Here is a 17,583-nt window from a genome sequence, read left to right on the forward strand (position 1 = left end):
TAACATAAGAAAATCGAAATATGCCATTGATACATTCTATCACATTTATAAAATGCATGGTATCCAGAATTTGTTTCTTACTTTCAGAAATCAGTTTTTCCTTTTCTTTTGCATAGTTAGTGTCTTCGTTAGTTGTATCCTCCATTGGTAACAAACTGAAGCTTTTTAAAAAAGTGAAAATTTTTATAAGTTCTGTACACGTATGACTTTGAGCACTGTTTATCGGGCTCTAATTTGTAAATTCCATTACTATAATGAAAGCATTTTATATGAAAATATGTAAGTGGGTGGGAAGAACGACTTATTTATTTCTTGTCCCTAAGTTATTTATAAGGTACTTTAGATATAATAAGTTTATAAATGATATCTTCCATCTACAAAAGAAAACACCTTCTCACTCTAATAAATAGAAGAAAAGACCCATTCTGGAAATAATATGTCATACATTTAGGTATAATTAGGGTTTATGTTTTTCCCGCGACTTCGTCGTCGTCTATGTCTAACTAAGAATCGTCTATGAGCTAAGAATGTCCTGTCCTGTCCTGCACCGCTGTCTCCAACTATCTCCACACCAATTTTTATCTCAACTATTGTCTCTAGAACCATAGACGGCTAGTGTGAGAATTTAAAAAAAACGTAAAAAATATTTGAATGACAAGTAACGAGAAAATTCTAATTATTTCACACATTCTTGCTTCCTAGCACCAGTTATAAATTACTGGCTCTATTATAATATTGACATGCCTTATGAATTTGTAAGACTGCAGGTTGTTTAGGAAATACATTACGTATTCAGAAGGCAGCCCAACCAATTTTGTTTTATGATCAGAGAATAAACGCACAAGCACCAAGGATTAAAATAAAACATTTAAGTTGAAGAAGCTTTTATTCAATTGATTCAGAACAAGACAGTACATAATAAGACAGAGTAATAAATGAAAGTACCGTTCAAATTGTATGAAGGCACTGAAATGAGTTTATTTGATAATCATCCGAAAAATCTGCAGTGTGGCAAGTGACTCCACAATAACAAATTCATTGAAAAAAAAAACTTAGAGGAAATGAGATATTTGAATGATAACAATTAAATAAGTCGTTGCAACGCTTATAAACTTCAACATCAGCGTAATATCTATGGAGAACATATCGTATACATAGATACGCAACGGCCAGGCCTCCACGAGTTCCATAAATGCTTTAGCTTGCACTCTCATCGTCTTCGGCAGATCATAGTTCATTATTACCTTGTTCACCAATGTTCTAGTCTCAGTACGAGCGACAAGCAATCTCTCGCAAGTAAACGACATAGCTGCCACATTGAAGATCATATTAAAACACCAAATCATAACGTTTATTAATTGCCTTATACAATAATCACGTTTGCGGTAGAAGTTTAGCGACGTCCATATAGTTATGACAATGTAGGAGAATGTAGATACAAGAGTCAAGAATACTTGAAAGTTGTAAACGTCTGTTATCATAGAACATATTTCTCCAATGTTATCGTAGGCTGTAGCCAAATCTCTTATTTTTGCATTCCTTATTGAAGGACGACCGATGTAATTTAGTGTTGTGTCGGGTTTCGGTTTAGATTTTCCTACCGTGAAAACTGTAACGCTCTTCTTATCTTGTTTTTGTATGAATTCTTTCAAATAATTGTTGATGATCTTCACTCTGCATTTAAGCATGTACACGGCTCCACAGAAAATGAAGATTTCGACTCTTTGAATGAAGTAAAGAGGTAAAACGGTAATTCCCCAGGCGACGTCTTGCACACTACAGAAATCCATTGCAGTATTAACAATATGTGATATAATCAAGAATATTACCACTTTATTGAGACGAAAACTGATTTTCCTATAGAAATCTGCAAACTTCTCCACTTGCAGCATCGTATCAACTTCTGCAAGCAAGGTAATCACACGAATACTCTTTGAGTTAAAAATAAAATTGTTGGCGATCACTGAAGAAACGTATTGAAAGAGCACTACAACAGACGGAAGTTCGTCGATGGTGCTCATAAAGAAATGTCCATCATCGTCGTCGGGATCCATGAAGAGAAACCAGAAAAATACAATAGTATAGATTAAAATGATTAAAGTTCCTAGCGCTTTCCTCTTCCAATTTGCTCGATGTAACTCTCCATCAACGAGTTGGTATCTGTAGATGCCACAGCAGTATTCGAAGATTAATTCGGTTTTCATGCCGTTTATTATTTCAACCATATTCTTTTTTGGATTGTCGTCCGTCTTAACATCATCCTTAACAGAATTTGATTCATTATCTTGTTCCTTATCATCGTCCATCTTAATAGAATATAATTTTTGAGACGTCCGTTGGTTCTCAAGAGTTCAAAAATTATTGTTACAGACTAGACAAATGTACAAGACAAAATTAAATTTCCATTACTTTAATGACGTTGCCACTAGCACATTATTAATCATAAAGTAAGCAAGTTTGATGTCAATTGAGTTTATCGATCAAGGTGCTACTGAATTGTTAATGAATTCACTATCAAAACCTTTTTTCATTTTCTGTTCTTCGGCATTTGGCATGTGCATATCAAGCTTACATACGATGCCTAATATAATTCAGCTTCAATTTTAGAAATTAATAAAAATTACAACACAAAATATGTATGTACTTTTTCTGTCATTCCAAGTTTTGTGTTAGTCAATGACGAAAGGTGTATGTTATTCTATCTCTCAAAAGCTGCAAAACTATTGTAGCTAGGTAGGTTTGGCCACTGAGATGCATTGATTATCAGATTACGTAATGTACTGAACTAATATAATTTACTATGCTCATTTATTTTGCTGATAATTCCAGCCCATGTTACCGCAATGGGTGATCCTAATTCAGGGAGGCCTACGTTCAGCAGTGGACAGCAATTTGCTGATTGATGATGAAGTATGTCTAAGACTAGGTATAGACAGGTAAGTGGCATTGGCAGTATGACGTAGGTTTACCTTTGAAAATGAATCTACATTTAAAGTTGTTATTTTTATAATTAAAGACTTATGGGTACCAAACTACCAATATAATTATTTGAAACTTTGAATTATTCTATCTTAGGTTTTCAATATGGCCGTTTTAAATACGAAATTAACAAATATACGCTTTTCAGAAACAAATGAAAGTAATGTAAAAGTTTTAGTAACATCAACAAATAATCTAAGTACCTAACCTCTCTATCTTAATTTAGGTGTCATCTCTAAATTAAATGATATATTTGAATAAGGACAATTAAATAGGTTGTAGACACGCTAATAAACTTTAACAATAAGGTAATATCTATAGAGAATATATCATAGATGCAGATACGTAACGGCCAGGCCTCTATGAGTTCCATGAATGCTTTTGCTTGCACCCTCATAGTCTTCGGCAGACTATAGTCCATTATTATCATATTTACTGATATTTTCGTTTTTCTGCGTTCTCGACGCAATGATTCACAAGCCCATGCCATAACCGTCAAATTGCAAATCGTACTCAAACACCAAATCGCTATGATGACGATGCCGGTAGCGTTAAATTGCTGTGTCTGATAGTACGACAGAGCCGTCCAAATAGTGACAACTACGTAACCAAACGCAGCCAGGAGAATCATGAAGAATTTAAAGTTGTGAAGTTCATTAATCATGCTGCATTGCTTCCCAATTATGTTGTACATCAACGCCAAGTTTCGTATCTGCACGTTGCTTTCTGAAGGATGTCCAATAAAATTAAACATGTCCTTCATTCTTTTTTGCCTTTCAGTGATACTGAAAACTGTCGTATTTGCCCGTTCTTGTTCGAGGATAAATTTATTCAAACACCCATTAATGATGCCCAACCTTTGCGTTACCATAGACATTAGTCTAAAAAAGCCAACAATTTGTAGTTTTTGGACTAAATAGATGTGAGCTTCGAGAAATACTCTCGGGTAATCATGGTCACTGAAAATGTCTAAAACAAAGTTTAATAAATGATAAATAAGTAGAATTAGAACGAGTATATCTGTTCGAGAACGTGATTTCGCGTAAAATCTATTTAAAGTTTCAAAATGCAGCAAACAATCCAATTCTGCAAATGTTTTTATGATGGGTATATCTGATCTGGACTTGTCTGGGAAGCTCGCTTTGAAACACGAGACAACGTATTGGATGAGCATAAACCAGGCAGGCACCTGCTTCATAATGTACTCTCTACTCCATTTTATTGTGCTCTCGACAAACTGATCACTGTAGTGCTTAACAACATATAAATAACAGAATATTGACATGTAGATCACTGCAACAGTTTTAAATTTCCAACTGGGTGTCCGCAAGTCTCCATTTACGAGATTGAATTTAAATATTCCATAGACGTTTTCGAATATCGTTATAGGTTTTAAAGTATGCAGGATTTTAGCAACTCTATTTCTAATTTCAGTTTTGTCTATAGGCTCCATGTTTGATGTATTATGTTTATTTGCTTCGGTTATATTTATTTATTGGTACCTGCGTCTGTTTTTCCGAAACGATTGTAAGTACTGAATACTTATTTCCATTCCATGAAGAATGTTAATAATTGTAAGTGTTGTTAATACATGCCACCTACAACATTAAACGCTTCAGTAATACATTTACCATTAATTGCTTTGAAAATGGAGACACTATGTATTTTTATGGATATTTTTACCAAATTTAGATGCTATAAGCAAACATAGATCTATTGTGACACTAAGGTTAGTAAAAAATATAACTTTTCTTAAAATACTTTGTTTTGTGTACACGTTGATATGGCTGCATGAACTATAGAGAAAAGTGAAATAAAATGTTTGTTTAATAAAGTAATAAGGTGTCGGTTAGTCAGTCTTCATTAGTATGACCTACTTACGAACGCGCTATCTTTACCGGTGAATTATAAATATAAATAGGATCATAAAGGACCTTCACAAGCAATGATTTTTATTTATGTCTTATAATGAAGCGTGAAGCGTGCCTATGGTTAATGTAAGATTTTTAAGTCTTTGAGAGGAATATGAATATTTTACTTCGGTCTCCCAAAATACCGTAAGCCGCGATCCATTTTATACAAGACAGATGATAGCGGGGTCTATATATAGGTTGGTGAATACGGAAAGTTACCAAGTTACAATTGACCATCTTCACAGCTTTTGATGTAAGGAATACATAAATTCACACTTAATACATTTATTAAAGACATACACATACAGTTTCTATAAATACATAGGAGCTGCTAAATATACAGTTTTCTTCTAATTATTCTCACACAAAATGTGAGATTTGAATAATAACAATAAGGTAAGTGGTTGCAACACTTATGAACTTTAACATCAACGTGATGTCTACTGAAAACATATCGTAAATATAGATACGCAACGGCCAGGCCTCCACAAGTTCCATGAACGCTTTAGCTTGTACCCTCATCGTCTTCGGCAGATCATAGTTCATTATTACCTTGTTCACCAGTACCCTAGTCTCGTTCCGTACCAGAAGCAATCGCTCACAAGAAACTGACATGATACCAACAGTGTATATTGCACTGCAACACCAAACTGCAGTGTTGATCAATTCTCCTAAATTACTGCCAGGCTTGCGGTAGTAGTACAGAGATGTCCATATCGTAATAACTACATACGTAAACGTCGATACAAGAGTCATGAAAATCTGAAAATTGAACACTTTGTTGATCATGTGACAAATCTTCCCGATAATGTCGTACATCGTCGCTAGGTCACGTATTTTGGTGTTGCTATCCGATGTACGACCAATAAAATTAAGTTCTCCTTTTTTCTCGACTTTTTTGTTTGTGACAGTGAATATATTTGCGCCGTTCTTCTCTTGTTCTTGCACAAACGCTCTTAAATAGTCGTTAATAATTGTCAGTCTCCTCTTTACCATGTACATATATTTACAAAAAGTAAATGTTTCTAGTTTCTGTACGAAATACAGAGGTAAGACGATCATCCCCTTAATTGTTATGTCGTCTGCTGTTACAAAGTCTATAACACTGTTTATAAAATGGCTGACACTCAGAGCAAATAATGGCACATACGTTTCAAAACGTGATTTTTTATAGAAATCTGACAATGATTCCGCTTGCAGCTTGGCGTCTATTACAGCGAGCTTAATAAAAATTCTAATGTTTACTGTGTTAACAAGAAAAGTAGCTATTATTGTAGAAGACATTATTTCAATAAGGACCACGATTGGGGGGAACTCGTCCATGATTTCCACAATTTTCATAGAACCTGAAAAAACAGCGGGAAAATTTAAAAATGCGAAGAACAATACAAGAAAGGATCCAGTGTGAATAACGGCGTATGTTCTCATTATCCAATTGGGTGATCGAAGCTGTCCTTTGATAAAATAGAATCTGTGTATTCCATAAAAGTATTCAACAAACAACATCGGTTTTATTGTGTTTATTATGGCTAACATTGTCCTTTTTTGGTCACACTCTTTGGTTTTAACTTTTGGGTTGGGTTCTACTTTTTTTACGTTCGCCATCTAGCTGGTGATTGGGGGTTGATACGATAGATTTACGAAACTCAATACGTCTGTGATCCAATGTACCGGATGAGGAAGTGAATCCATCCACACTACCACTCATTGTTTTTTCAAAGATATAACGTTCCATTACGATAATTAATTGTAACGATAAAATATTCATTGATTACCTACACCACTTCACTTAATAATATAATGAAATAAAGGGTTAAAATGAATAACTTTTTATTAAGCTTTGCAAAGGCCATCTATAAAATTGCATTATTTTAATTAATTGTGGGACATGTATCTTTATAAGTAAGAACTATACTACGTCACTATACCACTACGTTACTATACTATGTTATTGTCAACAACAATGACTAAGTAATGCAGTAGTTTAATTAGGTTTGTTTTTAAAAGTTTTAAATAATTCATTTCGATCATCGACCTATCTATGTTTTTTTAAACGGTTTTATTTAGCTCACCCCGTTTGTTTTATTTTTAATATTTTCTGACTTGCAAAGATTACCTAAGAAACAAAGGACACGCTAATTTTTGCAAACAAGTTGTTCTCCGCGGTCACACACCCGAAAAAAAGGTATAAAAGTATGTTCATACCTTTTCGAACCATGGCGGTATATCTGTGTACCAAATTTTATTGTTATCAGTTCAATATTTTTAGCGTGAAAGCCGGACAAAAGATACGGAACCTTCCGGCTTTCGCATTTTTTTCAGTAATGAAATAAATAAAAAATCGGTAAAAAAAACTTTTAAGTTAAACGGTTTTACTTTATGTGCACTGAAAACTAGAAAATAAAAAAAACTGTTAAGTCCTTACCTATAAACCTACGTAGGTGGTCCCGGTCATATTAGACTAAAATAAAAACGTGGGGCCCATTACCTAACTATTGCTGTAGTACTTTCTTCTAGAGGTATAATAGGTGTGGATTGCATCGACTTACTATAATCGTAACTGGAGATTTTGACAATCAATAATCAGCCGTAGCGGCTTCACCAGCGCACGCCGAGCTCATGATCTACCAAAGTATAAAGATATGCTTTGCCATAGGTAGGATTTCAGAGGGCCCCACGTTTTTATTTTAATCTAATATGAGTCATACCCCGGTCATATTATATGACCCACCTACGTAGGTTTATAGGTAAGGACTTAACAGTTTTTTTTATTTTCTAGTTTTCAGTGCACATAAAGTAAAACCGTTTAACTTAAAAGTTTTTTTTACCGATTTTTTATTTTCTAGTTTTTAGTATTTAATGAAAATGCCTACCGAATATTCCTCATTCTATATATGGGTCAGCAGCGGTGAGGGAGTGCCAGTCTCTTACTGACTAAAAACCGTTGTGTTTCGTCGTAGGCCTTTTATGTACATGGACCATGGTAACTCTTTCGAACAATCCCGCAGGCCTGGGCCCCGCTGGGGTTGCTGACAGTATTCTACTTGTGTAGCCCTTTCATTTGATACCCATATTGAGGGGGTTGTGGAAAAAATATGTAATCCGCCATTTTGTACCGGCGGCCATCTTGGATTTACAATGTTATTGATATTACTATATTGTATTGTCATCGGAATTGAAGGTGTGTACCAAATTTCAGATCAATCTGACAACAGGAAGGTACTTAAATTTGAATTACTAAAGACCCAAGAATAATAAATAAAAAAAAAAAAAACAAACAGGGTGAGCTAAATAAAACCGTTTAAAAAACCGTTTAATAAAAAGGTTCTCTTCTCTATTTTAGTGCAATACTGCCATCTGTACGAAAAATATTAAACTATTGTCAGGTGTCTTAGAAGTTTTGGAATAGATGGCGCTGCACTTAAATTCAGTTATGCTACTCGCCGCGAGATGTCGCTGCTAATATTCACCCGCGTAAACTTTCAAGAAAATGCTCTCTTTGTAGTTTTAGATTCCATTATAAGGCCATATAAAGTGCCAATTTTTCAATCGTCAGAGATAACTTTTATTTATTATTATTTTATTTATTTACTCTTATTATTGCAAAATCGGCTCTTACAAAAACAAAGAAGGTGCTCTACATTCACTTTAGTTTTTATTTCGTTAAGTTCTGTTACAAAAAAATATGTGCAAATTATCTTTTTAATTGCACATACAAATTAACTTTTATATTATAATGTTGGTTAAAAAATATATCACTCAGCATGATAAGGAAGGATACAAAAATATGACGTCGTATGGTGTCGGATTTATCTAAGTTGGCGGTATCTCGATGGTATATACTTAATAGGAGTATTTAGACAAGTATGATACATACATGATACATTACCTATCAGGGTAAATCAGTGAATATGCGTGAGCGAAAATATGTAAACTTTATGAAAACCCCGGTTATTGAGAATCCTCACTAAAGAATACTTGAATTAAAATTCATTGAATATTCTTCAGGTCCTTATTACTATTTTACCTAATTATCGTGATATTTAACGTTTAAGTATATACCTAAGTGGTTAAGTTTGTAAGTTTGAACTGTCAGAGGTCCCAGCTGTATATTGCGGACCTGCGCTCGCTGTATCGACCGCGCCGACCTCTAGGCATGGCTCTTGTCGATAAACACTAGGGACATAGCTATATCGAACATCGAAGAATATTTTTTATTGGTGTTGGACACGTACTTTGTTAAGTCGCCACTTGGTTTAAGTAATAAAGCATACAGTCATCAATACAGTGCGTGCATTATTAAAGCGAGGTTAAAGGTAGGTAAAGCATATATGGTCAGCATTTTAATTTTATAGATTGGTGTTTAGTTCAGTCTCTAAGACCATGATTCCATGTTGGTTTAAAAAAATCGCCGTTATAAAAGGTTGATCGTCATCGATACCCATGTATGCTCAGAAAGCGTAGGAACGAAAACGTGATGTCTATGGGCAGGAAATCTACAAAAAAATAAAAATTTAAACTTTTAGGTAGACTGGCGATTTTTACCGTTTTTAATATCGATACCAAGGCCCAGCCTTACGTGTGAACACCGAGGAGCCGAGACGGCGCGGCAGTGGACGCGCGACAGACGCGCGGGCTGCTCAACGCGGCCCCGCTTCGGCCCACCACACGCCCAGCGACCGTCACCATGGGCCAAACTGCCGGCGCCGAATGCACGCCAGAAGACGAAGACTCGGAGCCACGCATTCGTGTCAATCCCACAGAAAAATCACTGGTAAGTTCCTTCAAACAACCAGGCCCTTCTCCCCTCACGATTAAAATTTAGGCCGCATTCACGCGTCAAGAAACTTTAGTACACTCTCAATCCTAATGAGGCTGTTAATTTTGAAGACTTCTTTAATTGCAGTCATAAAATGTACACGCTCGTATATTCGCATTTACGTAACACGTAATACTTAATTTAAGCCGTTTATTTGGGAACAGTTTGACGAATAAATATCAAAGTTTTGTTCGGGGATTAGTTGCACTTGCGTGTTTTGAAAGCATTTGAAGTGTTCTATAAAACAACAGAGCGGTTCAGTAGGTCCTCATAAATCGATTTAATTTCTTTCTGCAGGTGTATATGTCTACAGACAGCCAAATCAATAGGTGTAAGGATAACGCGTGGACGGATTGCGCCACAATTTAGGCCCTCTTTATTTGTATTGCGCGTAGCAATTGAAAATTAAAGAATATCACAATTACCTACTAATAATATTTTTTTACATAAGTATTCGGGTTTGAATCGAAGCCATAAAATACATATTATTGATTTCTTTCTGACAGAATTTAGAATGTTTCTTTTTGCTATACTTTCCTAGAATTAGAAGTACGTACACGTACGTAGGTATCAGATGCCTTTTGTGACTAGAAAGTGTATATAATTTGCCGCTTAACGAAATCATTCATATAGCTAACATTTTCATTTGATAAAGATTTCTATGAAGAAGAAATAATAAAAAAAGTAACTTTTAATCTTTCGCTACTTTGTCTGGCGTATAGGAATGTCATGAAGTTGATCTGCGAACAAAAGATCGTTGGGCCATTGGGACGAGTGACCCAATTCACACTCATCCAACGAATAACCTGAACAAAGAATCTGAAGCGACTATCCAATACTACCTAGATATGTCAAACATGAATGTAGGAGCTTCGAGCCTTTTGTAAAAGAGGTTAAAAGACTTTACTACCTTTCTTTCTATGCAAAGCAACTCAATTGTTTTGAGTTGTTCATCCAGAAATAGAGCAAAAGCCGATTTTACGACTGCTGAATGGAAAGCTGCCGAAATTTGCCCTTCGTCATAAATTTTTACGATTTATGAGGCCAATAGATTTGATGTGCCACTTACTTCATAACAGAAGGTAAAGCTTTTCCTACGACGAATTAGTTCCTTTAGGATTTAGAATGCTAAACTCTCATGTCGAAATCCGTGGGTAACTATTTTTTTTTTTAACTAAATGTATGTTAGAGCTATACATGAGTGGTACTTCTAGTTTTCGTGCTTTTTTGCTTACCAACCAAACCAAAGATCTATCTATAAAACACAACAAATTACAAGTAGAAGAGATAGCAAAACTTTCGCTAGGTTTGTAGCGCAACTGACACAAATCAGAGGATAGATGTATTTGTATGCATGACCTATCTAAAAAAATATTTATGTCAATACAATACGTTGTAAATATGTATGGTGTACAATAAATAAATAAGTATTTACACACTACTGCCCTATTAAGTTAATGGGTCTAAATATTGTAACGACATGTGGTTGAGCGTCGAAAACAATTTTCGCGCCGCACATACGCACTTCGCGCGTTTTTGTTTCTCGTTTAGCAGTTGTCGGCCTGACGGCAGAAAGAACGGTTCTAAACGTGCGTGTTCTGTGAAACGAAACGTCACAGACTCGTAAGCTTATCTGTCAAATAGAATTGTTAATTTTTTAATATCTTTATTTTTATAATGTTCTTGATATTCCAGTAAATAAGTTTACGTTAATAGTAATTTTTCGTGCACAATTTATATTAATTTGTGTTTATTATAATTTAAAAGCTGTTAAATATGGGATTGTGCAATTCGTATTTGTGCTGTCAAAATTAAACTTTTGTTATTGTAAAGTAAGGTGTTTTAGATTCATCTGTTTTCCCCTTGAACTTGGTGTAATTTCAAACCAGCCAGTGCCAGCTGGAAAGTGACTAAACGTTCTATTTTCCGTTGTTGTTGTGTGAAGAATTAAGAAAATATTTAAAGAAAGATGTCGAAGGTGTCCCTGAATAATATCCCATCGAATCCTCGTATCAATCGTTTGAGAACGTTTTCTAGGGTAAGTGTGTAATATAATTAATTTTAGAAATATCAGCAGTCGAAAACTGGCTGGTAATTTGGCTAATATTAGATTATATTTGAGGTTACGTATTGTAATGGTATGCTTTGTTGGGGGAGGTTTAGTTCTGGGCTGGGTCAGCTGAAATGTGGCACTTACAAGAACGTTTGAATCTTTTTTTACTTCGAAAAATTGACAGTAAATTACAGAATTACAGAATTTTAGAATTCGAAATACTTCTAATATCCTATTTCAGACATCCATTACAGAAAACATCTGTCAGTTTGATTAAAAATCTATTATTACCACCATTATCAGTGTAGGAATAAATTTTCAAATTGTTATATGTATTTCATTTAATGAATCTCATTTAGACGTTGTTTGTATTACAAACATACATTCAGTGTACATAGCCATGTTCCATTTTCATTAAATTACTTAATTAGTTCTGATAAACTAATTTTTATGTACTTAGCATTAAGTATATAAGTATTATTATATAGTTAATTTATACTATTGTTTACTGTCATAATAGTCATTAATTCAAAGTATTCCAAATGCGTTAACTATTATCTCTAATTACTTCTAATATTTAAGTAAGTATCGCTAATGAGATTTTAAATGAGGTACTTAACCCGCCATTAAAATAATTCAATGAGATAAATAATATTTCCCAATCTCCTAATATATATTTCTCTATTTATCCCATATTTCTCTATTTACAAAAAGTCCCTTGTTTACATCATAACCAGTACAAACAGAAATCACCATAATTTATTTATATTTAATAAGTTATTAGAAATTATTAGTAGTACATTCAATATATCAACATAAAAATCTAGTAATACATAAGTATAGATATTGCAAAACCAATTTAATAATATTTCGCTTCTATTCCTGTCAATCACCATTATTCCGTGTCACACACCAATAAGGATGTGACATTAGTATGTTCCACTTAGTTCTGGGAGCGTAATTCACGCAACACTTAATATCATGATCAGGGTTAATCATCATTACTGTACTCTCAAATGAAATTGCTAATAGTTCAGTTACTGCGGTACTTAATTGTAATTTTCATTTGAATATCGGAGTTGGTTCCGATGCACTCGATCAGTCGATTTTTTATCGTGCATCACTAACATGGAAATAGTTCAAACAGTGCAGAGGGTATAAATGTGTTTCTTTTACTGATACTTTATTATAATTTTTTCTGTGCATTTTTTATGTGCAGTGTGCCTAAATATTGAGGAAATTAATTATACATACGGTCATACATTAGAAGGCGAAGAATTAAAAATTTTACAGTGATATATGAAAAATAAATTCTTCCATATTTTCTACAATACTCTACATAGGTATTTGTTTAAATATATGAAGATTGCAAATATTTAAATTGGTAACCGGAAAAATAGATTTTTTAATAATTTTGATTACATATGGAAAACATACAGTATTTATAACAGCTTTTAGCACCATTCTTTTAAACATACATTTACATTGAAATCAATTTAACTGCCTAATGTTTCATGAGTTATCACAACATGAGTAATAGGGGGTGGCTACATTTACGGAATTTCCAAGCATTTACCCAGAAACAGTTCAAATCGGTTAGATCCAGTCTTTGATAACTCATCCTGTTGATGTCCTCAAAAGCATTATTCAGTCCATTATTTTGTTTTACGCGGTTTACTCGGTGACCGGTGTCGTAATAATCAGCTCGAGTGGCATGCGGGTGCCGGCAATTGGCACAAACTGTTATGCGGTCACCGTTTTATCAATGACTGAGTAATAGTCCGACGCTACTTACTGAAGTTGCCAATTTTCAGTATTAAATCTACTCAAGAATGTTCTTAGACAAAACAGGGGCCCGATTCTCCTAATTTTACTTAAGCGACATACGATTCATGTTCGACTCGATTCGACTGAGATCCAATCCCGACTCGATTACGATTGAAGCGTATGTGGCATTCCGCTATTTTTTCTTTGAAATAAACGTTTTTATCCTTTTCTGTCATTCAATAATGAATCATTTTGTCTGCAAATGATTTACGATTGCAAAATGATTGTACAGCAAACTACCGTATAGACAAAATCACCAAAATAGCAGACCAATCGCACACCAATCAAATGTCAATCGAATACGATTGGTCTTTTATTAGTAGCAGAATGCCAGATATGGCTAAAACTGCTATTGCGATCATATTGCGATTCGATTTCTATTCGATTTTGACATTATTAACTTAAGAGAATCGGGCCCCTGGTTTATTGTTGCGGAAGACGGCAAATAGCAGTCATATTCCTTGTGACTTTATGAAGAATAAGCACAAATAAATATTGCTTTGTAAATTGCTTTCAGTACTGGCATACCCACGCAAATGAAATTTTCTCCCGCATCGACGTTCGTAGCGCGCACAAATTCGAACAATTTGAATCGAAAATATTTTGCTGAATTCCAAATTCTGCCTAAATGGAGGTATTTACTCATATGTGGCTGGGCGGCTTGTGTTCGGCGAAGTTCAAAGTTTGTGCAAACATTACCCCTTGGGACAAAGCCGGACTTGGTTCCACGCGGGCTCTAATTTACTGTCTAGACAGGTCTTCAGTCTGTCCTTTTCTGCGATTCTAATTTGCTTTCTCAACGGAGTTCCTTTCTTTAGTACCTATAATCTGAAAGTGTGTTTGTTAAGTAAAAGAGCAGCTTCGTTCCTTTAGTTAAAAGAGCGAGGGAAGGAATCAACAAAGTGAGGGTCCAGAAAGATTGAGATCATTTTCTCGTACCTAGTCTTAAGTTTTCGCAATCACTGTGATGGTAGCATATTTCGCAAAAATATTTCTTATCGCAAACACAACGGCGGCTCAAGGGTCTTATCTTAATTATCAAGGATAATACAATACGCAAACGTTGATAAACTTGTTTGCGAGAAAGTACAATAACTTGTGTCATTCTCTCATTTTATAACACTCATTTTAATCGTTATTATTCTTTGAATGTTACCATGCTGCTATGTTCTTTGGCTGATTTTGATGTTTTCTGCGAAAAAGGTTTAAAATAAAAACCTGCTGCAATTACATAATGTGGTACTTACCCGAGATGAGCTACGATCGATTTGTCCGTTTCTGTCAGACGCTAAAGAAAATAATAAAATACGATTATTGTTACCATATAAAACATCACATAAATAAACAGTAAAGTGACGCCATAGTTCTTACGCAATACAGTTTAATTTTTCCCTCAAATAAAGCTGCAATATTAATTTACAAAGCTACCTGATAAGCATTGTTACGCCACTTTCTACGTCGGACCCAGTTGTCAGAGGCAACATAATGTCTATCAAAAGAGTCTTACAATCAAACTAATGCCGTGTCTTTGACAATGACAATCCTCCACAAGGCTGTTGGAAAACCTTCGTGAGGACTATTATTCAAGGTTCCATTCATCGGCTGCAAAGTAAACTAAGCTCTATTATCAATAGCACAATGATAGCTATTCTTTCTTAATACGTTGAATAAAGTTCACCCGTAGTCCACACAAGGATAACACGGCCACGAGTGGTATTAAATTATTAAAATGATAATAATCGATTGTAACGTGCGTGTTTCGTTTACATAATAAAGAAAATGTGCGTGAACCATTTACAATAAGAATAGAAAATGATTTAAGTGAATGTTAAAGAGAGTTTAGAGCCAGACAGACAAAGTTACGATAATGTAAGATAAATGTTCAGAAGAACTTATTTTGCCGTCTCAAAATAAAAACTTATCTATTTTTAAACTGATACTAAGTTTAGATAGCGGTGAAATAAAAAGTGGAATTACATGCCAGTTACATCAGTGCTCATTGTCCAAAAGGTCTTTAAAAGTTCAAAAGTAATTTTAAAAATAGAACCTAGAATTGAATTTCGAACAAAGAACATTCGATAATTTCTCAGCTGAAAATATTGATTGAAGTTGCTGTAATATTTTATGGAAATCCTTGAGTATATTGTGAACCATAATAGTTTTTAATTAATCGCTTGAGTGCTCATTGATAGATTAACAAGCTCTTCTGAAAGAGCTCGTTTGATATGCTGCTATCTCAAAGTGTCATTCTAGCGATATACTTGTATTTTTTTTACCCGACTACCAAGAAGGGTTATGTTCTTTAAGTTGTGTAAAAGTTTTTAGGCGATTTTTATACAAAATCTTGCTGTTATACATATTGCTGTTCTCTGTCATTCAGTATGTCATATCTCACGTGTTATTTTATTTCTTAGATAATTACCCCAGTATATTTTAAAGTGTGTCGATCAATCTTTGACATTATCAATATGAGTTGGTAATTGATAAAGGAATAATGTTCGAAAAACTGTTGATGGATAATAATTATGATATCGCGATAGCCTTAATTTTTGACGACGCTAATCTCTATTGAGGAGCGAATTTTGTTTTGTCGTCATAGTGTTCAAATTCCATCCAGTATCAATTTGATTGCCTTTTTTGTGTAACAATAAATATAGCTCACGGAGGAAGGAAATATAGAGGAGTTGCCATAAGGAAGGTAGATCAGGGGACTTCTTGTAGGTCAAAGTAACGCGCGGCAGGCGTACTCAGTTACTAACAAGGCATTTGGGCCCCTTGTCAAATTAAAACCGATTTGCTAAATGTGTCAAAGATTAGTCTTGATTGATTGGTTCCATAGAAGACGTTCCTTGCCCCCGAACACCAGCATTTTGGTGCGCTACTTTCTTAGGAGATTTTGCATTATGACATCCTCGCTGCACAGAAAGTATTAGTGACTAGATGCGCCAGTATGCGCAGTAAAATCCAAAATATTATGTAGGCAGATCATATTTCTTCATATATCTGTAATACCAAATGACAGATTGCTTGCACTTCAGACTCTGTATAACCTGTTTCATTTTCACTTAATAATACAAGTAAGTTTCCTAGTCGCTTTTAACTGACAGTGACTATTAACACCGTGGTTTTTAATGCATCTGGTGCATATGAAAAATGAGTCTTATAGGGCCCCGATTCTCCTAATTTTACTTAAGCGTCATCCGATTCACGTTCGACTGCGATCCGATCACGACTCGATTACGATTGGAGCGTAGTGGCGTTCCACTATTTTTTCTTTGAAATAAACGTTTTTATCCTTTTCTGTCATTCAATAATGAATCATTTTGTCTGCAAATGATTTACGATTGCAATATGATTGTAGAGCAAACTACCGTATAGACCAAAATCACCAAAATAGCAGACCAATCGCAAACCAATCGAATGTCGTTGGAATACGATTGGTGTTATATTAGTAGCAGAATACCCGATATGGTTAAAACTACTATTGCGATCATATTGCGATTCGATTTCTATTCGTTTTTGACATTATTAACTTAGGAGAATCGGGCCCCAGAAAAAATCTACGGCTTTTCTTCGATAAGAGTCTCGAATGTTTAACGATGTTTATTTTGTGGTAAAACCCTACCTCTAAATGATTATCGATGATGATAGTTATGAAATTGTTACTAAATATGTTCCCTAATATTAAATGATTGCAAAATACTGATAGCGTCTAATCAGTTAAAGGTGATTTTTACACGTTTTGCAGACGGTTTAAAAGATTTAATTCCCCGATATGTAGTTAAGATAATATATAATTTAGCGTCATTAATTAAAGCTGTTTATCGATGTATTGTCGCTAAGCACATAATTATAAAAATAGTATTAATTTACCGGCGGCTATTATCATATCAATTTCTTTTATATGGTTCCATGGATATAATTTAGTGATAAAATTGTGTAATTGTACTACATTTATTTTGTTTTTGTATCCATTTTAGTTTTAAAGTACT

General features: G+C 34.4%; 3 protein-coding genes and 1 long non-coding RNA gene across 8 annotated transcripts in view; 1 reads left to right on the top strand and 3 right to left on the bottom strand.

Annotated features, from left to right (window-relative positions):
• Positions 1 to 1,052: 1,052 nt before the first annotated feature.
• On the bottom strand, positions 1,053 to 2,306 carry LOC124634151. Its single transcript, XM_047169575.1, has one exon. It carries the CDS (start codon positions 2,304 to 2,306, stop codon positions 1,053 to 1,055), a length of 1,254 nt encoding a protein of 417 aa, XP_047025531.1.
• Positions 2,307 to 5,252: 2,946 nt separating this feature from the next.
• On the bottom strand, positions 5,253 to 5,888 carry LOC124634152. Its single transcript, XM_047169576.1, has one exon. It carries the CDS (start codon positions 5,886 to 5,888, stop codon positions 5,253 to 5,255), a length of 636 nt encoding a protein of 211 aa, XP_047025532.1.
• Positions 5,889 to 9,486: 3,598 nt separating this feature from the next.
• The window catches only part of LOC124634104 (monocarboxylate transporter 3), a 43,218-nt gene continuing 35,121 nt past the window's right edge, over positions 9,487 to 17,583 (top strand). For 2 of the 5 annotated variants that reach the window (XM_047169523.1, XM_047169527.1), the window contains exon 1: positions 9,496 to 9,666. In XM_047169523.1, coding sequence (XP_047025479.1) covers positions 9,580 to 9,666 — 87 coding nt within the window. In that variant the 5' untranslated portion in view covers positions 9,496 to 9,579. Of the gene's footprint in view, positions 9,667 to 11,267; positions 11,750 to 17,583 lie in introns of those variants that run through there. The other 3 variants (XM_047169519.1, XM_047169520.1, XM_047169522.1) reach the window with 3 other exon arrangements.
• On the bottom strand, positions 13,949 to 15,385 carry LOC124634106. Its single transcript, XR_006984826.1, has 3 exons — positions 15,020 to 15,385; positions 14,839 to 14,879; positions 13,949 to 14,419 (listed from the first exon to the last, which is right to left on the bottom strand). It is a non-coding gene; the product is annotated as an uncharacterized LOC124634106 (long non-coding RNA).

This window comes from Helicoverpa zea, chromosome 10 (assembly GCF_022581195.2).
Source record: "Helicoverpa zea isolate HzStark_Cry1AcR chromosome 10, ilHelZeax1.1, whole genome shotgun sequence".
In the NCBI taxonomy this organism is placed as follows: domain Eukaryota; kingdom Metazoa; phylum Arthropoda; class Insecta; order Lepidoptera; family Noctuidae; genus Helicoverpa; species Helicoverpa zea.